General features: G+C 37.5%; 2 protein-coding genes across 2 annotated transcripts; both read left to right on the plus strand.

Moving 5' to 3' along the window:
• The first annotated feature begins 1,009 nt into the window (after positions 1-1,009).
• On the plus strand, positions 1,010-7,093 carry LOC132167202 (serine carboxypeptidase-like 40). The gene is made up of 7 exons (XM_059578110.2): positions 1,010-1,479; positions 3,418-3,525; positions 3,610-3,884; positions 5,288-5,548; positions 5,698-5,909; positions 6,495-6,600; positions 6,829-7,093. Exons 1-7 carry the CDS (start codon positions 1,095-1,097, stop codon positions 6,985-6,987), a joined length of 1,506 nt encoding a protein of 501 aa, XP_059434093.2. The 5' UTR covers positions 1,010-1,094; the 3' UTR covers positions 6,988-7,093.
• A 6,552-nt stretch (positions 7,094-13,645) lies between these two features.
• Positions 13,646-22,431, plus strand: LOC132167039 (F-box family protein with WD40/YVTN repeat doamin). Its single transcript, XM_059577934.2, has 9 exons — positions 13,646-13,945; positions 14,457-14,657; positions 16,689-16,743; positions 17,914-18,012; positions 18,539-18,642; positions 19,862-19,951; positions 21,006-21,145; positions 21,306-21,390; positions 21,770-22,431. The coding sequence occupies exons 1-9, from the start codon at positions 13,779-13,781 to the stop codon at positions 22,128-22,130; spliced, it is 1,302 nt and encodes a 433-aa protein (XP_059433917.2). The 5' UTR covers positions 13,646-13,778; the 3' UTR covers positions 22,131-22,431.
• Positions 22,432-23,972: the final 1,541 nt, after the last annotated feature.

A 23,972-nucleotide genomic window follows, 5' to 3' on the forward strand; every position in this document is an offset into this window, starting at 1 on the left:
GTTATTTTTAACAGTTGTATGCATATAAAAAATCGGATTAGGATCAACTACAAGTTCAAAAAAAAAAAAAATGTAGATTTTCAAATTATGAAATTTAAAGTATCGAAACGCTTGAAAAGGCTACGTATTAAAAATGTGGCATGTTATAATTAAGAATTGAGTATATTTTCATCAAGTTCTTACTCTCTAACTATGTTGTACAAAAGCTTTGAGCCAAAAACTGTCTTTTAATTTTCAGAAGAATAAGCATCTCTTCTTCTCTCTCGTGATTGATGAAAACTATGCAATTATTGCATAACAATGAACAGAAAAATCCACCAACAGCCAAACAAAGGGGCCGTCGGGAAGGTCTTATATAGACAGATTGAATCAACCTCTTGTGCTTGCTGTTAATCTGCAGCACAATTTAGTAATTAAAACAAAATCATTATTTTAAAATATTGTACGTACGAAGTAACAGCCAAGAATCATCAAACAAAACAAAAGAACAACAAATCACAGGATTTCAACATGCAGGCTTTCAAACTGTTGCTTATTTATCATCAGCTTGGGAAAAAAAAACAAGAAAGAAAGTTTTCATATTGCATTGTCTTATTAATATTGCTCACCAAATGATTCAACCAAAGATGCATAGTTTTATCCTCCTCCTAATAACAATAATAATAGAATTAGATAATTCTAATTCCTACGATATTATCAATAAAATCCAGATTTTACGGGCAACCTTTGACCCAAGAGGAAGGTGCCAGAAAGATTGGAATCTCATAATTGCACGTGTTATTAAATGAACCAAACACGTCCTTAACACACTCACATGGCAGAACATGATTGGGTGGCCAAGGTACAAACCTTTGACTCCCAATTTGGTCCATGCCATTATTAGTTTATCAAATTAAAAATTAACAATAAAATAAATAAAAAAAGCATTATAATTCTAATTCGGTAACTTTCTTCTACTATATATATAAACAATAAACTAGCTAGGTTGGATCTCAAAATCCCCCCCCCATTGCCTTTCTCCTTCTTTCGCTTCCCTCTCTTTCTGTCTCTCCTTTCTTTTACGTTTCTGTGGAGAAAGGGAGACACAAAGCACAATGGAAAAAAGTAAGCAGCCTTTTTGTTGGGTTCTTTTAGCCTTTTTCATTCTCTCATGCCTTTTGGCTCAAACTCATGGGAGGATGAAAGAACAAGGCTTACACCATTTCTACAAGTCCACTTTGAAGCCGGATTCCGGCATCGACTCAAGCCTTTTCCAGGCAACTGATGACCTTGTTAATCAAACCAATATTCTCCCTCAGGAGGGCTTGAAAGAGAGAGATTTGATTAAGGCATTGCCCGGACAACCTCCGGTGAAATTCTCTCAATACGGCGGTTATGTCACCGTGAATAAAGCGGCCGGTCGCGCGCTTTACTATTACTTTGTCGAAGCCGATCAACCATCTAAGGAAACATTGCCTCTTCTTCTCTGGCTTAATGGAGGTATATATATTACTGTCGTACAACTGCTCACGTCATCCCAATTGTACAGTAATTTATTAAATTAATACATTTCCAATGTCATGTGACTTGCACAAATAGTTGAAACACTATAGTTTGCTGTTTTTGTTTCTTCTATATGTTGAGTTTTTTTTTTTTTTTTTTTTTTTTTTTAATTGGGTTTTTTGGAGGGTGTTTCCTTTTTTAAGGGATACAAAGAATGATAATTGGGATGGGAATATATGAAAATAGCCCATAAAAATTAAAAATCATAGCATTAGAACCTGACCTAGAATTCTTGGTATGTTCACCATTGATGTGAAAGTCTTACCTACTTTTTTTCTCTCTCTCTACCCTCTAGAAATGATGCTACACCTTTGCATGATAGTCCCTTTTTTTCTTTTTATCCTCTTGTGCTAGCATTGTGATTATTATGAGAACATTAATTATGAGATAATTATAATGAAGTGATAATAATGCTTCATCATATATAAAGTATATGCTCCTAATTATTAGAATATTTAGCCACAATTTAAAATGATAAAATCATTTTTCTATATACTTCTTTAACCATTTTCCAAATCGACCGGAGAAAATTCGTCCAATCTAGCTAGAAACCGTTTTAAAAAACATACATAAAAAAATATAATAAATTGAATTAAAAGGGATTTAAAAGAAAATCACATGCATATTTTAGGGTATTATTTTACTCTAATATTTTGCAACTTGTGTAAAATTATTTAAAAAAATATATTTTTTTAAAGACAGTTTGACCCTCTTCATGGGGTGGCGTCTGCCACTTTTTGTGGAGCTGTGGAGATCTAATCCCACACTCCACTCTTTATGGAGGATTTCTCGGCTTGCATGGGAATTCTCGCTTGCGTGTTGTGAGTCTTGTGACAATCATGCAATTTTAAAATTTTAAAATATTAAAAAAATATATATTGATTTTAGATTTTATTCAATAATTATTAGTTTTTGCTCTTACATTGCGGCCTCTTATACGAGATCAAGCTTACATGTTGCTATTTTAATAATAACATATATGTTGTAGTTTAATCAACGGTCAATATTAAATCTTAAAGTTAACTTAGTTTTAGAAAGAATTAAGCCAAATTCCTTATTATATGATGGCTCTTTTGTTATATATATATATATATAAGAAATAAATGTAATAATACAAAATATTCAAAAATATATATTAGAAAGTAGAAACTTTTTCTAAACTACTTTTAGGTGTTACAAGTGCAACCTCTAACTAATATTAAACTATTACTACTGCTAAACTTGCCATTGGGCTTAACAAATAATTACTTATTTTACAATTTTTGACACGTGTGAATATATAATTAGAGCTACAAGTTGTAGGTAAGCATTTAATATCGAAGAGTGCTACACGTTCCAAATTTTTCTCTAAAAAATTAGTTCTCAAATGATGTGTCACCCTCTTATGAGATTTATTATTTTAGAAAGTGTGTTAGTGTTACCAACTCATGGGATGATGACACGTCATTTGGGAACAGCTTTTGAGAAGAAAGTTTTTGGATATCTAGCATTTCTCTTTAATACCCTCTAGTTCCCTTCAATCACGTGATGACATGTGTAAAAAGTTATAACAAAAACAATAAATAATTATATATAGGCCGGCCAGTCTAGCATTTTTCTAATGATTTATTTATCTTCTTATATTTGGATCCTCTCCATTTCATTTGAACTGGACACTATCTGGTTAGTTATATTGGAGAAGTATTTTTGTCCCATCAAAAAATGAAAAGACAAAAATACCCTTCCAATATGACTAACTGTATATTATCCCGTTCAAATGAAATGGAGAGATCCTGTTATGAAGTTATGATATTTGACAATAAAGAATAAGATAAGATTAAATGTTATATAATTAATTGAATGATTAACCTTGCTTAATATATATTGTGTGTACAGGCCCAGGTTGTTCATCTCTTGCTTATGGAGCAATGCAAGAACTAGGACCATTTCGTGTGAAAAGTGATGGCAAAACACTTTTTAAAAACAAATATTCTTGGAATTATGGTAAGTTTATTTAATTAATGACATTTTCATTATATTTTTTTATGAAAAGCATGAAGAGTTTATTTATTTTTTGTTTGTTTTCAGCTGCGAATGTACTGTTCCTTGAGTCACCTGCTGGGGTAGGATTTTCATACTCCAATACGACATCGGATTATAGTAAAATGGGAGATAAAATAACAGCAGCAGATAATTATGTGTTTTTGGTGAATTGGCTAGAGAGATTTCCTGAGTACAAAAACAGGCCTTTTTATATTTCTGGAGAAAGCTATGCTGGCCATTATGTTCCCCAGCTTGCTCATACCATTCTTTATCACAACAAGAAGGCTAATAGGACCATTATCAACCTCAAAGGGATCATTGTATGTCTCTCTCTCTCTCTCTCTCTCTCTCTCTCTCATACACCAAATAGACCAATAATTGGAGAGTTAGGTTCTATATAGCAAATAATTAGAAATCATAATCAAAGTGGTTGGCTTAGCTTTTCAACACTAAGAAATCATGGAAACTTGGAAGTTAATTACACTCATTTTGCTTCCCCTTCCCTTCTTTTTTCTTCTAGATTTTCATTACGGTTGGTAAAATATTAATTAAATAATTAAATTTTTATTTAACATTAAAAAAGAAAATACGATCTTTACATTGGGTCCAACCACAAAGTTGACTTGAACCCATGGCAGTAAACACACTTTAAAAGTGTCAGCCACATTTGTGCTATAATTCCAGAAATACTAGTTAAGTTGCTGCTTTTTAATCAATCCATTCCATGTGAGAAATTTATCTTCTCAATATGAGATTAACTTTATGAGTTGTCGTCATAACTCTCCCACTCAGATTTCTAATATCCTCGTCAAGTTACTAACTAGGTTACTCATATACCATTTGTAACGACCCGAAAAACAACAGTACTCGCATCTGCACTTAGCGCCTATGTATTCCTTTACAAACCACACGCTACACTCCAAGTGAAAAATCCGCTTTCTCGAAACTCACTTTATAGAGTTTCACATAATTACTTTTGGCCTCATGATGTCTGAAATGATATTGACTTGATGTGAAGCCTATATTTTCACATGCTAAGACAAGATAAAGGATGGGCAGTCAACTCAAAATGTTTCTTCTTCTTGTACATTATTAACCCATAGAATTTGTCGTACAAAGTAAAGTAAGGTGCATGTGCCACTTTTGGCTAGTGCAAAAGTTGTGAAGGGTGTGGGACTGAGAATAGGATCCCCCTTTAGGCAAAATGGTGGAATCAAATTGTCCAACCCGACAATTTTGTCCTAATTCTATCACTCTTTTATATAAATGGATATTCTCCGTTTCAAATAGATCCGGGCAACCCTTTGGGCTTCTGCTGGTCCACTGATCACTTACTGTGGTGCAAAATTGTTGATAGTTTGTCAAGATTCTTTTCTTTTATGCCTTCTAGGTTGTCATGATTTTGGATTTTCAGCCATCATTATTTATTTATTTGGCAACAGAAATAGATGCATGTGCAAATTGGGCTAAGCTCTGGCCCATCTCCCATCACCCACTTAGTGTGCTATAGTTGTAGTTTGTCGTGACTATGTGATCAAATTGTTGATAGTGATCATGGGTATTATTATTATTATTATTTTTAAATTGAATATAATGAAATTCTTCCATGGAGTATATAAAATTAATATTTGTCTTTACAGCAATTAATTTCATATGCAATTTAGTAAACTGTTGTATAACTATCGTATAATTGAAATGATACGATTTCTTGAACGTTATGTAGATCGGAAATGCAGTAATCAACGATGAAACTGATGAACGCGGCATGTACGATTACTTTGCGACACACGCTCTCGTTCCGGACCGAGTCGTGTCTCAAATACAAAAATACTGCGATTTCTCGCCCAATGCCGGCAATCAGTCCCGTGTGTGCAGTGCAGCCCTTGAGGCAGTCGGCCCCAATATTGGCAGCATTAATATCTATAACATCTATGCTCCCCTCTGTTTTTCTACCAATATCACAGCCCTCCCCAAGAAAGCTTCTGTAAGTTATTAGGCCTCAAAAGTTTCGTAGGTTGTCTGTTTTTTTTTGGTAAAATGAAGTAAATTTACCTCATTTATATCATCAAATGAAATATATGTTTAATTTGGAAAGATCAAAATGAAAGTTGGATTATTTTTGTTGTTGTGCAGATACTGAATTTTGATCCTTGTAGCGACTATTATGTGTATGCTTATTTGAACCGACCTGATGTTCAAGAAGCCCTTCATGCCAATGTTACAAAACTTACACATGACTGGGAGCCATGCAGTGATGTCCTAACGACGTGGTTAGATAGCCCATCAACCATCATTCCCCTTCTGCAGGAGTTCTTGGCCAATGGACTTAGAGTTTGGGTTTTTAGGTAAAGAAAAGTACTCCATTCTCATCATCATTTCTATTTTGTAGTTGTTGTTATTGAGAGTCGGTTTGTGGACTACAAAAAAATCAGGGTTTAGGGACGTTCTGTAATGGGGTTATTTTAACAAAATGACACCACCAGGCAGGGACAGAACCAGCTTTGGATTTGGGGGACCAATTAGCAAAAAATACCTTAATTTTTTTTTTTTGCCTTAATTTTTTTTTTCTTGTAATTTGGGGGGGACTAGGGCCACTGCCGGTCCCCCCAAATCCGTCTCTGCCACCAGGAGTCATTTTATTAATAAAACAACCCCTCTCAAAAAGAATGGTCATTTTACTATAGCAATGTCCCCACTCAGTTGGGGTGGCGTTGTTACAGTGAAAAACGCCTCATGTGGGTGCATAATTGAATAATTTTTTTAGTAGATTTTAATACGACTGTCATACAACTGAGATAATACGTCATACATCGTAAATAGCATTTCTCTTGCGTAATTATGTGGTTCATAATTCATCATCGTCCTTATGATCAATATATACGATAGTTATATTTATGGAAATCTGAAATTGTCTTTTGGATGAAATGCAGTGGTGACACTGATGGAAGGGTTCCTGTTACTTCAACAAAGTACTCTCTAAACAAAATACACCTTCCTGTGAAGACTACTTGGCATCCTTGGTTCCTCAAAGGAGAGGTAATTAACTTTTCTATCGTCTATTATATTTTTTACCTTATCTGTTGAGTTAATGATCCAAAAAAAACTCTAGTCACATTTGCATTATCATCCTAAAAAACTTCAAATCAACTAGTCATTTTGAAGTGATAGTGTAATGTGGCTAACACTTTTTTCATAATTTTCTTAGCTTACAAACAGAAATTAACATGTTGTGTTTCTTCAATGGTTCCCTTTGCTGTGTCACAGGTTGGTGGCTACACAGAAGTGTATAAGGGAGACATAACATTCGCAACAGTGAGAGATGCAGGACATCAAGTGCCCAGCTTCCAGCCCGCCAGAGGACTTTCTTTGATCAACCACTTCCTTGGAGGCACACCTCTTCCAAACACTAAAAGATCCAACTGATTTCATTAGATCATACGCTTCTTTGCATTTTCAGTGCTAATTTATAGTACAATTTGATCGCTTTCATCTTCCATGATTTATAAAGAAAGTAACAACTTGCTACTTAGTGAAGAACCCTAATTTGCTTCTTCATTTTTGCTTCTCTCTAATTACCAAACGTTTTGTAATGTTTCTTGAACTTTCAATTTTCGCAAAGCTCACTCCCCTCAAACTACCATTGGGGTTACAATGTTTCATTTTGCACAAAATTAACAAGAATGCCCCCAATAAATAGTTTAGAAAAAATTTAAAAAGAAAAGACAAATTGAATTGAGATGAGAACGGAGAAATGAATAGATGCGACATAAAAGTTAAATGAAGTTTTGAATTTTATGTAATTAAATAATGAAAAAAAGTTGTTTATTAATGTGAATAAAGGTAGAAAAAGTTGTAAAAAGGGTGTACAAAATTTAAAATATATATAGGGGTTGGTGCCCATTCTTTTTTTTTTGAGTGAAAAAATGTTTATTACTTAAGCTGAAGCTTGCTCAGCAAGAACACAGTCCCGGATACACGGAGGATAACCGTCCACCCAGATCTGTTTCTGCAGAATACATAAGGCAAATTTTGCTAACAAGTGTGCCGCTCCATTTGCTGTACGTGGGATATACTCAAATCTCCAATCGTGGAACCAAGTAAGCTGCTGCAAAATATCCTGGATAACATGTCCATACGGACCACGGGCCATACCACTTTTCTGTATTGCTTGGACTACCGCGAGGGCATCCCCTTCAAAAACCACCCGCCGCATTCCCAACTGGCGACTTAATAGTACGGCATACCACGCCGTTACCGCCTCCGCACCTGTTGGGTTATTATTAGATGGCAGGAAATCACACATAGATGCTAAAACTCGCCCCGCGTGGTCCCTGATCAGCACCCCAATGCCCAGTCTGCGATTTCTACTGTCCAGTGCAGCATCCCAGTTAACCTTCACGACTCCCTCAGCCGGTTTTGCCCATGTGCTGGAATAGTTTACTGGTGGTGCAGTCCAGAAAGTGAAAGCCCGATTATCTTGAGAGATTGCAAAAGACTCCATCTGTTCCTTTGCGTGCCAGATAACATCCCGAGGATGTGACATAACACCCCTGAACACAAAGTCATTTCTCCTTAGCCAAATAAGCCGAGCCACTATAGCCGACAACTGGATTTCCGCCTCATCTAGCCGTTCAAAGATAGTTCCAACAATGGAATCAAAAGCCTCATCATAGCTGGGCAGCTTCTGGATTGTTGGGCTACACTCGGACCAAACATCACGAGCAGAGGGGCAATACCATAGAGCGTGTCCCGCAGTTTCCTCTGATCTTTCACAAATGGGGCAGAGAGGGTCCGGGCTGAGATGGCGTTTGTATAAATTGAGTTTTGTAGGCAATATTTCCTGGCAAGCTTTCCAAAGAAAGAACTGAGTGACTCTTGGACTTTTTAAATTCCAAATCTGTTTCCAGACCTCTTCAGTTTGGGGACCCCTTGAGCAACCCCCCTCCCCCCTAGCCTGAATTTCTCGGGCCAGGTGGTAAGCGCTTTTAACGGTAAACTCCCCTGATTTTGTACCAGCCCAAACCTTCACATCCGGTTGCTGACCAGGACATAGAAGAATGCTACAGATGGCTTCCGTTTCCTCCTTACTGAATAGAGTTTTGAGAAGTGGAACATTCCAGCTCCTTCTCTCCCTCTCCATTAGGCAGCTGACCTTGGCATCGGGAGGGAGTACACACGCAGGGGATTGAATTGAATAAGTAGTTGGAGATGGAATCCAACGGTCACCCCATATGTTTATGGAAGTCCCATCACCCACCCTCCATACCATTCCTTCTTGGAGTAGCTCCTTTGCTTTCCAGATGCTTCTCCAGGCGAAAGAAGCGTGAGAGCCCAAGTCAGATTCAAGAAAAGAGGCCCCCTGATAGTACTTGGCTTTCATGACCTGGGCAACAAAGGAGTCCGGAGATTGAACTAAACGCCACCCCTGCTTAGCGAGAAGGGCTTTGTTGAAGCACTCAATATCACGAAAACCCAATCCGCCGATTCCCTTTGCCCTCCCCAACCTCTCCCATTTCATCCATGCTACCTTTGAGAGATTTTCCTTATGTCCCCACCAAAACCTTTGTAACATAGAATTAATCCGTTTACATAAAGTTTTGGGGATTTGGAAAACGCTCATGGTATAGGTCGGGATGGCTTGGAGAACCGCCTTTAGAAGCACTTCCTTTCCGGCTTGGGACAAAAACTTTTCCTTCCAACCACAAATTCGGTCCCATATTCTCCCCTCTATCTCCTTAAAGGACCGCAATCGGGAATGACCAATAAGGGCTGGGAGCCCGAGATATTTTTCATAATTGTGCGTGGAGTTTACTCCTACTGCCTCCTTTATGCGCTCTTGGGTCACCCTATTGGTACCTCTACTAAAGAACAGAGCAGTTTTGCCTCTATTTAAAAGTTGCCCCGAAGCTCGCTCATATACCCCAAGAATCTCCTGCAACTTGGACCACTCTCCAAGGGTTGCCCTGCAAAACAGTAAGCTGTCATCCGCAAAGAATAAGTGGCTTATCCTTACTCCCCCACGAGCAATAGGTAAGCTACTAATCTCTTTTCGTGAGACTGCTCTCTGAATCAAGGTACTAAGACTTTCAGCACAAAGGATGAATAGATAGGGTGATAGTGGGTCACCCTGACGAAGACCCCTAGAAGGACGAATCTTGCCATGAGGTTGACCATTTATCAATACCGAATAAGAGACCGTGCTTACACATGTCATGACCATCTGAATCCATTTAGGTGCAAATCCCATTTTCAGCATAATCCCCTCTAAAAAGCCCCATTCCACCCTGTCGTATGCTTTACTCATGTCAAGCTTGAGAGCCATGTACCCGGTTTTCTTCCTCATCCTCCTATCCATGGTGTGTAAAGCCTCAAAAGCGATCAAAACATTGTCTGTGATCGAACGTCCAGGAATGAAAGCACTCTGGGTAGGGGAAATGATCACCGGTAGCACTCTCTTGAGTCTATTTGCTAGAACCTTAGCAATCAGCTTATACAACACGTTACATAGGCTTATGGGGCGATAGTCAGTGACCCTGTTGGGCTGTTTCTTCTTTGGAATTAACGTAATAAAAGTATTATTTATTTCAGAATCAAAACAACCATTATTTAAAAAACCCAGAACAGCTTGACAAACCTCTTTACGAACTGTGGGCCATGATTTCTGGAAGAAACAGGCTGGGAATCCGTCGGGCCCAGGTGACTTCAAAGGCGCCATCTGAGACAAAGCTTCCTCTACCTCCCTCTCTTCAAAAACTGCTACCAGTGAATTGTTCATCTCTTCTGTCACCCGTGCATCCACCCCTGTAAGGCTCATATTGAGCCCATCTGTTCCCTCTGTAGTGAAAAGAGTCTGGTAGTAATTCGTGAAGATTCTGCTAACATCCTGCGAGTCCCTCCATACCACATTTCCTTCATCAGTAATGCTATCAATCCGGTTTGTACGTCTCCTCTGGGTAGCCCACGCATGGAAAAACGAGGTATTGCGATCTCCCTTTTCATACCATGTTTGTTTGGCCCGTTGTCTCCACCTGAGTTCCTCCTGTTCCAGAAGCATTTCAATCTCCTTTTTTGTGCTTTGGATCTCTTCCAGGTTTTCCGGACTTTCATCCTTCTGAAGAAGGTCCAACTGGTGGGTTTTCTGTTTCAACTTAAGTGCCATGTTACCAAACTTATGTCTGCTCCATCGGGACAAGGTTGCTCCGCACCGTTCAAGTTTGCACCTCACATCCGTAATCCCGTTCCCGTGAAAAAGAGCCGCCCTCCAGGCCTCTGCAACCACCCTCTGGTATTCGTCATCCACCATCCATCCCGCCTCAAGTTTGAAGCCCCTCCTGGGCCCACCTCTTTCTCCCCTGTTAACTGCAAAATCTATCAGAATGGGCTTGTGGTCAGAAGAGCAGGCTGGGAGGACATGCACAACAACGTTATGATACAGCTCGCACCATTCGTTGGTTGCTACGGCTCGGTCGAGTCTTTCCTTCGTAAAACCTCCATCCCCCCTTGCGTTCGACCAGGTGAATTTTGATCCGATATAGCCCAGGTCGCTCAGCTGACAAGATTCAAGGGTGGTTCTAAACTTCTCCATTTGTCCCTCATTCCGGTCAGCCCCACCCCATTTTTCTGATCCAGACACTACCTCGTTAAAGTCACCCACACTTAACCACTGTCTCGGGCCAGAGTTTTTTAAGTGATTCAGAATAGCCCATGCACTGTCTCGCTTTGCAACTTCTGGATGCCCATAGAAACACGTAAGCTTCCAAATAAAGCCATCCGCCTGAATGGAGACATTGCTGTGGATATGACGACGCGAAAAATTCTGCACTGCTATGTCAACGTCATCTTTCCAGAGAAGTGCTAGTCCCCCGCTCCGCCCGACAGGTTCCACAGTGAATAGGCCATGATAACCAAGAGAAATTCGTAGTCTTTCCATACTTTTATTCTGCTGTTTTGTTTCTATGAGAAACAAAAGGCTGGGTCTCTTTTCCTTCACGATACGGCGAAGGTCTCGAACTGCCCGGGGGTTCCCAAGCCCCCGGCAGTTCCAGCTGATAAAAATCATGGCTGTTGGCGGGGCTGTTCAACAGCTCCCGCCAACTCCATGGATGCTGGGTCATGCTCCCCAACACTGTGACGTCCCTTCTTCCGTTGCTCCTCCCCCTCAGTTCTCACCAACTCCAGACTCTTCCCACTTCCCAGACTGTCTCGGGCTTTTCGTTTCCACATTCGGATACTTGAGCCCTGCGGAGACTCTGTCATGGGGGTGAGACTTACTTCCAACTCATTCATTTCTGGTGAGGAGACAGTACGTGGGGATGTTTTAGAAACTGTTTTGGAGGTATTCTGTTCTGGCACAATTAGCTGGGCTTGCCCCTTCTTGCTCTCCCTGGGCCCCTTTTGGTCTTGGCCCTTTTGTGTTTGGGCCCCCCCAGAATTCCTAGGCCCCTCCCTGCCATTAATTGCATGCAAATCCCCCTTAAAGTGTGTCTTCGCAGTCAGTGCCTGATCCTCCAAAGACCTGTTTCCAGATCCCTGATTTTTAGTTTCCTTGTACGTTACTCCTTCATTTGAAAATCTGCCAACTGTTGGATCCTTCTGATTCCGCGTAATCTGCATCCTTGTTGCCTTATTTTCCGAAGTCCTTTTAAGGAAAGAAAAAGATTCCCCACTGTTTTTTTCCTTTTCTGGAGATCTTCTGCTTTTGGGGTTTCCGTTAGCCCCTCTCCACGTTTCCTCTGCATCTCCGGCGGCTTGCCGTTCGTCGGCTTTCGGAATATCCCCCTTCCGGGCAGCTTCATTGGGTTTGATATGATCACCCCCATTACCTTTCCGTGGCTCCTCAGCCCGGAGCCGCACGCCCCATGGCTTCAGCTCCTCAGCATGATTCATGCGTCTCGATTGCGGTACTGGGCACCCCTTTCCTCCGTGGATAATTCGCCCACAATTGAAGCAGAAGATCGGGAGTTGTTCATTGCACGATTTTCTTTTGCAAAGGAAAGTAGCACTTCTTCTTTCTCCAGTGATATTAGTAAAATGTCACGTAAACACCAATCAAATTATAATACTTATAAATCATAAAATGTTTTTGGTATTTGATGGTTTATGTTAAAAAAAAAAAAAAAAATTGACATAAGTTGAGTGCAAGAACCTATTTGTTATTTTTGCAATACTAGATGAAGCTCTCATAACATTTTGGGGTAATTACCTTTTGTCCCCATGAATTACAGTATCTTGATACTTTTCTCCCATGAACTACTAACTATGACACTTGACCCCATCAAACTACCATCTTATGACACTTTTCCCCCTTTCGTTAATCAAATAAGTTAAAATTAACGGTCAACTGTCATATGACTTGCATGTGCCATTTTAAATTTTTTTCCTTCCACTTTTGCCCTCACTTCTCATGTGTTGGATTAGGGTTTAGGAGGGCATAAACGTCAATTTACTGATCTAAAATGAGGGCAAAAGTGGAAGAAATTTTTTTTAAAAAATGGCACATGCAAGTCACATGACCGTTGATCATTAATTTTAACTCTTTTGACCGATGGAAGGGGGAAAAGTGTTATAAGATGGTAGTTTGATAAGTCACGTGTCATAATTGATAGTTCATAGGAGAAAAGTGCCAAGGCACTCTAGTTCATGGGGGCAAAAGGTAATTACCCCTAATACTTTTATATCATTGAGAGTTTATTGCAACTTAGTATATAACCCTAATGCCTTATTTTACATTTTTTTTTTCTTTAAAAAAAAAAAGGAAAAAGTCTACATACCTTCCTCAAATTACCACCAAATTGATAATGTATCATCTCAAATTTTCAATTGCAACAATATCTCATCTAAACTACCAAAAAATGGTCAATATATCCCCAATGCCGGCAAAAAAAAACAAAAATACTCCATTAAATTAAAAAAAAAAAAAAAAAATTTCTTTTTCTTTAAGAAAAGAAAAAAGAAAAAATTTTAAATCCCCGCACCCTGATTTTTATTTTTTATTTTATTAAAAGTATTTTAATCAACATTGTCCATTTTTAGTAGTCGTCTCGATTGAGTGATTGTTCATGAGAAAGTGGACTTTCCCCAAAAATAAAATTCACCTAAAACGGTCACATTCGTTAACTCAAAGGACCTTCCTTCATCTACATCCCCGTGTTATCGGTTCCGAGCAGGGCTCGCGTGTCACCAGCGGAGAGCTGGCAGGAAGCGAAAAGCGAACGATGGGTCGCACTCTCGCTGGTGACAGGCGGCAGAGCAAGAGGAGGAAATCAGAAGGGGTGGTGACCACCGCCACAATCCAGTCCCTCGACCAGGACATCCTCTGCATGATCTTCGCCTTCCTCGACTTCTTCGACCTCGTTCGTTGCTCCGCCGTTTGCAAATTCTGGTACTTTTTCAAGCTTTGTTTCTCTGTTTCTTTCTTTCTTTCTAGCAGGATTGAGAAGATCGATAATTCTTAATATCTTTTGAGCACTGTCAAGAAAAAAAAAATGATTTTTTTTTTTGGTTTGTTATCTATTTCCTTTGAGTATTAGCTAGAAAATTCTTATGGGTTTTCAATAACCCACATATATACTCTGTCATATGGTGCATATTGTTAATGCAACGGGCTGTAGTTTTTTTTTTTTTTCAAAGGAAAATACTCATATTCTTGTCTAGCTGAACTTAAGTGGAACATGGGTTGGCTCGGGTTAGTCTTGAAGTTTAATATGGTATTCTAGGATGTGTTCATAATGATTCTAACAGCTTTAGGGAGGAAATGTTTAAAAAATTTCGTCTATGAATTGTTTGTAATAACTTCATCCCATTTTTTTGCATGTCATTTCATGTCTACTTACCCAAAGAAAAAAGTATTTTATGCATCTGACTAAATTACTTGACTGATGCCTTTTGTGAAGGAACACAATTGTCAGTAAATCTAAATTACTGCAAGTATTCTACTCCAAGCAGCAGAGGGATTCTATGGGGATTTCGAATAATTCTACATGCTCAGAGAGATCATTGAAGAGATATTTAGAGGAGCAAGCCATGAAGCATAACAGATTATGCTTACAAGAAGGTCTAATTGATATTAATCAATGGAAGGGTCATTCAGTTGGGTGAGTCATTAATCCTCTTCTTTCTGTGCAGTCCCTTGTTTACTAGTGATTTTTGTGCAAGTGCTTTAGGCGTGATGACTTGTTGTACAGTTTTTTATATTATTTCCCGGAGAGTAAAAATCCATGTTTGGATTCTACTTGTGGTTCTTGGAGTATTTATATATGATACAGCTGCAAGTATAAATCCTAATATCTCGTCGAAAGCAGTGAAATTCGCTTTGAGATGGAAAGTAAAACTATTCAAATCATATGGTTTTAAACTAAGGAGTTATTCAGACACCTTAATCAATGTGAAGATCAAATAAAATGGACTGTATGTGATACCTCAAGAAGCTCAAAAAAAAAGAAAAAAGAAAAAGAAAAAAGTGATGCCTCAGGAAGTCTATTCCACATTAGGTGGGTAGATTGTGAAGGTATTATATGGAGTTCCACATTAGTTATTTACTAGATGAGACTGGACTTTATAAATGATTTTAAGGAGCTTTAATTGTAACATTGATTAGTTCTTTTGGATGGTAGCACAGATGTGACTAGCACTTTCCTAAGTTGTAACAAATGGTATATGAGTCAACATAGTAACACCATGTGATGCTAGGGCACTGCAATTTGATGTGGGCCTTGATGAGGAAGTTAGTAATTTGAGTGGAAACTAGTGTGATACCCTATAAAGTTAGTCCTACATTGGGTGAGTGCCGAGGGTGTTGCATGGATATTTCCATATTGGTTTCGTACTAGGCAAGAATAAGCTTTATAAGTGAGGCAACATAGTTGTAACAAATGGTATATGAGTCAACATAGTAACACCATGTGATGCTAGGGCACTGCAATTTGATGTGGGCCTTGATGAGGAAGTTAGTAATTTGAGTGGAAACTAGTGTGATACTCTATAAAGTTAGTCCTACATTGGGTGAGTGCCGAGGGTGTTGCATGGATATTTCCATATTGGTTTCGTACTAGGCAAGAATAAGCTTTATAAGTGATTTCAAAGAGCTCCAATTGTAGCTCTACTAGTCCTCTTAAAGTGATATTGCAAATGTGATAAGTGATTTCAAAGAGCTTCAATTACTCATAATGTACCATATCACTTTCCTAGGTTGTGATATGGTACATTATGAGTAATTGAAAGTCGACATAGATTAAATGAAGTTAAAACTATGCAATAAATGGAATATGTCTAAAGAAGATACTTGGCTCTGTAGTAACTTATGTGGATTGATTCATAGAGATAATCTAAGAATAATGGGCTGTTTGATGGTAACTTTCCATAAGATCGTTTGATAACATGTAAATCAGCCCTTAAATTGAAAGGACTAGCTTCACTTACTAATGGCCTACTTTCTTTTTTCCTCTGTACAAATGTCTTACTAACAGCCTACTTAATGTTGAAAGTAGACCGTGCTCAGCTGCTGGGGATTATAATTTTTTTGCTTAAGGCTTGACCCATCCCATATGCAAATGTTGCATTGCTACCAGCACTACAATGACTATTACCAAAGTCACACCATCATTGTCACCACTTTTGGCATCCTAACCATCACCACCACTACCGCTAGCTTGCAGCCACTAGCACCACCACCTTCCACAACCATGATCAATGCCTTGCCACGTCCACCACTACCACTTTGTGCATGTTCTTTGTATGTTTTATAAGCAGAGACAATTTTTCTAAAAGTGTGAGGGTGTGCCATTCTTTTCCACCCAAAGGACAGTTGTGTTGATGCTTTTGCAGGGTATCCATATTGTTGTGAAAACATGAACTTTATCCACTCTTAACAGATTTTATTCTGGAGAAAAGTAAAATCTCCATCAAAATTTAAATAGGTTGGTATATCACGGGATGTCATTTTATGCTTGTTGTTCGCTTTGTGTAACTGTACATTATAATTACAGTAAAATCATTAACTTTATTACCACAGATTTCTGAAGCCTAAAATTTTATACAAAATAAAAAATTACATGTCTGGATTGTATGTGTGTGTGAGCTGGCAAATCTTGCGTGAATGTTATTTTTCTAACCTTGCTTTCTGTTAGGGTTGATCAGTGCCGAATGAAGATGGGCTTGGTTCTTACTGGTGTTGGTGATAAGGTATAGTTCCCCCACACTAAATACTATATCGTCCGTAAGGATTGTAACAATTACAAGACAACTTTTATGTTTCTCAAGTAGATTTTACCTGAACAGCTACTGGGCAGGCTTTTTTAGTTTTGCCAGCAATCTAGAGTGAACAAATTTTGGGAAAGGAAACGGATAGGATCGGTTACTATTATTTGATAGAGAATTATCTGTCAGTCTGTTCAACTTATTCTGATAAATTTATGTGGTAACCACAAATGGTTAGCATTGACCTCTATATCTGAATGGTCTGTTGAAAGAAGATTCCCTTTTGTAATATTCAAACAATGACTGATGACTTGTTGACTTTATCGGCATGTAGTTGTTAGCCACTTTACTGTTTGAGGGTTTTTTTTTTTTTTTTTTTTGGGTAGATTATTATGCTTTACCTTCTTCTTAAGTTGCAATCTGAATTTGTCACTGTTCTGGTAAATGATTCTGGTGTTTGTTGCCACACTTATAAGCTATTGTATGCTATTGTCCATTATGTTATGGAATTATCCAATAGGTGCTTTCTACAAGTTAAGAAGTTTTTTATTGGATTTTGGATACTTAGGCGAATTGTCAGACTTGTTTAAGAGATATTGGTTTCTGTTGTGTGTATGTTTTTTTATTGAACAATTTATTCTACTTGGCCAGTGCCTTTGGTGCAGGGTTCAGGGTTCAGGCTAACATAAGTCATACTCATATACAAACTATTTGAGGTTGAGTTTGCAAATATTTTTCTAAGGCAAGGCTTTTTTTTTTTTTTTTTTTTTTTTACACGTAAACTAAAATGTGGCATAATTTTCTATCCTCTCAAGCTCAACTTGCACCTCATGGCCTTTCTTCCTTTTTACTAGGCAAGATTTGAGCCAAAGGCCTACCCCACCCTTTTACCTCCACTACCCGAGTTAAAGCCCAAGGGGCCTCATTACTCTTTCCCCTCATCCTTATAAAGCCTTCAAACTAAATTATATCACTTTGAGAAGACCGAATTTGGTATTTGTTTCATGACTGAACATTTTTTGCTGGCTTTCCCTTATTTCCCCTGCTTGGTAGTTTATTACATAAAATTTTAGAACTTACTTGAATTTCATTATTTTTTTTTTGTAATTCATTGTACTCAAATACTATTAACTAATTGCACATGAATGATGCTAGATAATGCGTCTCTGGTCATTAGAAAGCTACAAATGTGTGGAAGAACATTCTGTTCCGGACATGATCCCAGTAGTGGACTTCGATTTTGATGAGAGCAAGGTAACATGAAAAAATCAATATGCTGTTAGTTTGTGTCTTGTGTATGTGAGACTTGACTAGAATGCCACCATACTCCAAGAAATTAATTGGAGGTTTAATGTTGATGCATAATTAATTTAGCATCTACTGCAAAGTATGAATTTGAACTCATGTGCTTATTTTTAAAGGACGATTAGGGTCATGAATGCACCTTCATTCAAAAGATTCATATATATTTGCTAGGGGATTTTTTTAGGAGTAATTTCTTGACGTAGCATTTAAAGGTTCTCTCCAGCATTTTACTGGAAGTTTACTTAGCAGGGATCAAGTTCACGTTCTTTTTCTTTTTCTGCTTCCAGTAAATTCAGTTTTATGATGAGGGATAAGCCAATTTATTTTGATATTTCATCTTTGGTCTCTGTAGCTAATAAATGTGTTAAGGGATTAAATCATTTTGGTTTATTGAAAGGCTGTATGTGGATTGTTTTAATAATTTCTTTATGTTAGCTAACTTCTGAATTTCTTGGTCTATCATTTATCTTTGCAGATTGTTGGTTTGGTTGGTACCCGTATATGCATATGGAGGCGGAATGGGAAAAGAAGTATATTTCCCACCAGTGAAGGCACCTTTGCAAAGGGTTTATGCATGCGGTATGTGAAATGTTCTTGTTATCTTAATTGTAAAAATGTCTGGAAGTATTACTGTGCAGTTAGTGTCCTACGTACTCGGTATGAACATTTACACTAGCAGAGGAATTTTATGACTGAATGAATCAGAGATTCAATTTCCATGCCATTCGCAAGTTCAAGATGTTTTGCAGAACCTAGTATTTGTAATTTATTTCACCATACAGTAATGTCCCCCTGAATACCTACTTCTTGGCTTGTGCCAAAAGGGGCTCTTGGAGTTCCTACTTGAATGGATTTTTGATGTGATGTCTTATAAGTTTATAAACCTTACCACTAGGATTGCTTTCAGACTTCAATCCTTGCAAGGTTATGTTGTTTGCTGGAGTTATTCCAAAATTCTGAATAAGGAAAATATAATTGGTATGAGTAGTTTTTCAAAAAAATCATTTTTGTCTTTTAAATCTTGTAAAGAAATGGATGCAATGTGCTAATCATACGCATTAGTTTTTAATTATGATTCCCTAATTTATCAAAAAAAATTATGATTCCCTATTTGTGAAAACAAGATTATTGACCATACAAAATAGTTTTTGTATGTGATGCTAAAATATATGATCTTGTCACTCTATCTGCATCATTTGTCTTCTCAATTTATACTTGTTAAGTGCTCCTTTAGATAGTGGTATGGGTGCATTATTAGTCCACCGTCATTAAAACTAGTTTGTAAGTGACTAAGTGAGACTAATATAATTAGTGATTTCATCGTTATAAAAATTGCTAGTGGAAGTGACATTTGCCATAGGAGGTGATGGTGGGAAAGGGTGCATGTGCATTAGCAAGGTGGCTTTTTTTTTTTTTTTTTCATTCTTTAAGAGGGAGGGGACAATGCTGTTGTGGTAGAAGTGAACATTGAATACATCTTGAGGTAAAAATAGACGTGAAGTTGGTTAGAACCAAGCCTAATGTTTAGCTGTAACAAGTGTGAGTTTTTTTTAAAAAAACTGTACATATAATTTTCCCCTTCAGCACTTAACAAGAGCTCTAGCTTTAGCTATCCCACTTGCCAGTGAATAATTAAAGTCAACTGTATGGTGACAACCCATATTAAGTTGAACCGTTCTCTGACTTAATGTTAGGATGTTATTTATCAGACATTAAACAGTTAAACTAGAATGTTATATTTATTTGGAGGTTTGCTTTGTTATGTGCAAAAATAATCTGTTTCCTTCTCTGCTTGCAGCTACTACGATCCAGAGGCAGTGGTTGGATGTGAGGATGGGACGGCTCGTGTATTTGACATGTACAGTAGGAAGTGTTCTCGAATAATTAGGTATGATAGTGAGAAATAATAAATTTGTGAATATATTTATCTTTCCTTTTCCAGATAAACAACCAAATATTAATTGTTAAGTCTAGAATATTATTGAAGAAACATGATAATCTGGGCTTGATTTTGGTTAGCTTTGCAGTTGAATAGTCTTTTTGCCTGTGTTTTAGTTTGCTACTACATGCCCAAGTTCATCCCCAAATGAATGTCTTTCTCTTTGAGTTTTGTATCATGACCCTCACCCCACTTAAAGGATTGAGACAAGGAAGTATTTCAGTTATCCTGCCCCTCCCCAATTATGATATATATATACAGACAATTTTTGCAAGGCATATTTAGTGGAGGCTCTCGTGAAAATAAATTTGACCCAAATAATAGTTCTCAGCCTTTGAAGAGGGATTGTATAAAAATATGACTCCTTAGGAATGTTATTTTTATTTTTTATGAAGTCAAATCATCACCTCTTTAACTAGAAAAATAGTTTTCTTTTGTTTTTTTACTAGTGTTGTTGAGATAAAAACCCAAGCCACATACCACGCATAGGGTCAAAGATTGTAATGGGTTGACTTAAGCCTATCTTTATGCAATGACTGCAAAGTGACGGCCTTATGGTCTTGATGTTGGAAGCCGGGGTTAAGGCAGGGATTTTTGTGATCATATGTCGTTTTAATGCATCGCTGTACATGCTTGCTTCCAATGACCCAAGTAATGGATCTTTTCAGAAGTCACCAGTGCTAATTTTCCTGGCTTCCTTAATTTTATTAAGTTCTTCCTTTAACCGCTAGTGCCAAAATTTCCATAATCATGATCTTTATTTGCACAAACTGCACATAAAAGGGCATAATCTGAATTTGCTCTCCATGCAAACTTGAATTAAGTAAACATGTGAAAACACCATAAAAACCGCAAGCTGTCTAATCATAAGAACTTTTCTTGATAGGTAAAATTAGCATAATTGTTTTAGACAAAGGTCCTGACATTACTAAATTATGCATTTGCATATTACTTGGTGGTTTATGGACTATCATATGTGATTATTTTGAACTTCTCTTTGTAGGATGCATGCTGGGCCAGTAAAATGTTTAAGTGTGAGTGATGATCAGTTGATACTTAGTGGTTCCTCTCTCGGAAGCATCACAGTCTCTGGAATTTTATCTGATCAACGGGTAGCAACACTAAGATCAACAGACATGACAGGTTGGGCATTTATGTACTTAATTTTCCATTCTCTTCTATTCAGCTCCATAGTGCCATTTCTCCCCTTCTCAATTCCCTTGGTATTGCGTAGGAAAAAAAAAGGTACTTGATTTTCCAACTAACAAAAAAGAGTACTTAATTTTCCAACTTTCCCCTTCAGGAATAAGGAGTTTGTGTCACCACGCTTCCTCACATCTAGTTTTTGCTGGATCAACAGCTGGATATGCATCTTGTTGGGACCTGAGGTATGCAAATAATAGCTTCAAATACTCTTTTATGAATTCAACTGCCAGAGCTAACTCTATTTCATAGTGTGAGCTTTTTAATTTTTTGAGATAAAACTACATCATCTTTGACCAATTGCTGCTCACTATCATTTCAAATATGCAAGTTTGATTGGCATGTAAAAACAACAATAACTTTCTCCTGGCCGTACAGTTTCCTGATTATACAACCAAAATGCCTTCCAATTCTCTGGGAGAAGATATCATGAAGTGATAGGTGTATTTGTTAAGTAATTTTCCCTAAAAATATGGACATTTAAACTAAATACAAGCCTAATTCACAATTCTTTTGCTTGATAGCATTTTCCCAAAAAAATTTCTGAAGTGTCATACCTTTCAGGACAATGAGATCTGTATGGGAGACACGTGTGAGTCCCAATGTTGTATATTCTGTACAACACCTGCGAAATGACTCATCAACTTTAGTTGTTGGTGGAATAGATGGTGTGCTACGCATTTTAGATCAAAATACAGGTCAAGTTCTTTCAAGCTGCATTATGGAAGGTAACATGGTATCAAGCTCCCAGAACACTCATGGATGCCCAGAAAGAAGAAAAGGAAGAAGGGTTTCAGAAGATATCCGCATTGACAGCATTCCTAGAAGTGCTCGACCTCCCATCACATGCTTGGCTGTTGGGATGAAGAAGGTTGTCACCACACATAATAGTAGGTACATCAGATTGTGGAAATTCAATAACTGAAACACCATTGCTGGTTCTATCCTAGGCTTATGATCATAAATGTACCATTCTTTCTTTCTTTTTCTTTTTCTTTTTCTTTTTTTTTTTTCTTTTTTTTTTTTTCTTTCTGGGGCTTAAAAGTGTACCAATTGTGTTGTCTACAATGATGGCTTCTACTTGCCAATTTCAAAGCCTTATTCCTTTCTTTCTTGTCATAAGTTACTGTATTTCCATATATTTGTTCTTCATTGAACTAAGTCAAAAGATCATATAACATTGATGACAGTGAGAGGGGAAGGGAATGAATCTATTTGTTCCTTGATGGCACACCTGTTCGTGACTTCAAAAGATCATATAGCTAATTTTATTAATATATTTGTTCAGCATTTCATTAGCAGCTTAGCTAGCCTGCTCAGGGTTCAGCTAAGTTGGTTCTTCTGTCATCCAGTGCCAATTTATTTTTTGTTTAATTATTTTCAATTTCCTTCTCTTCAAGGTTTTAAGTTCGAAACTTACTGAGTGCAAACTGTTTTTTGAGGCCATTGGATTTAGGGTTCGCCCCTTGAATTAACCGAGATGCACTTGCTGGAAACTCTTTACCGATGGCTTGTGCACACCTGGATTTAGTCAGAGTGAAGTTCCGAATACCTGCTGCCAAAAAAAAAAATCAATTAGCTTTATTTATAAAAGTGTTATATATAGCAAGTTTCTATTAATGGAATCCATTAGACATGTCACCATATATACTTTGTCAATTATAAAATGTTAGAATTCACAATACACACAAAGAAAAATACCAACACAAAGGACCTCTCTCCATTCCTCTTATCAAATGTTGTTAGAAAACATAGAAACATACTTCCGGGACCTTTTCACGTTGGTTTCCAATATTGTCACCATGCCTTCACATTGAAAACCATTTCTACTCGTGGTGTTTAAAATTAGAGCAAATCACACATTTTTCAATCTAATTATGTCTCACACGTGCTCAGAAAAGACCAAATACAGAGATCTAGAGAGAGAAATTTTGATGTAGCTTTCCCTTGGTTTAGGAAAGGGAAAAAAAAAGAATATGCTGCAAGTAAATTACTGAAAAAAAATTTCCTACTTTTAGGAAAGGGAAGGGAGTTTAGAGAGTGCCGATAATGATAGTGCTCTAGCAACATGAAATAAGCTAAATGGTTTCCTTTATAGTTTATACAAGCATCTAGCTAGTCAGTGTGTTATTAATATTGGAGAAATGCTAGGTTTCTCAAGATTTTTCTCAAAAATTTGGTTCCAAAATGATTTGCCACTGCCTCATGTGAATTATTGTTTTAGTAAATAAACGCAAAATTCGATGAGAACGTAATACATTAGTTTGGAACCACAAATTTTTTTTTAACAAAAAAATCCTAAGAAAGAGGTCGGCCCAATATATACCCAAGATTCTAAGCCGAAGCCCAATATCTAGAATTACCCACTAGTCTCCCGTCCAGATCCAGCTTCTCACATAGCTGTGGTTATTCAAAACTGCACCGTTTGGATAAAAACAGTACAGTTTTGAGAAGGAAAAAAGTAAATTTTTTTTAAAAATAAAATAAAAAAATAAAAAACTACTTAGAAATTAAAAATATATAAAAAAAAATTTAAAAACTAAAAATATTTTTTTAAAAAAAAAAAAAAAAAAAAAAAAGAAGAAAAAAAAAGGGGTTGCTGGAGCCACCTCTCATGACTGGTATGAGGGTAGCCGAAATCACCCTCATAAGCCTTGGGGGTGGCTTGCCCACCCCAGACCCCTATTTGGCCTGGGGATGGTTTCGGCCAAGGGATGGCCGAATCACTCCCAAGGGCCATGGGGTCGTTTGGCCACCCCATACCGGC

The sequence above is a fragment of the Corylus avellana genome, chromosome 2 (assembly GCF_965113065.1).
Source record: "Corylus avellana chromosome 2, dhCorAvel1.hap1.2, whole genome shotgun sequence".
Taxonomy (NCBI): domain Eukaryota; kingdom Viridiplantae; phylum Streptophyta; class Magnoliopsida; order Fagales; family Betulaceae; genus Corylus; species Corylus avellana.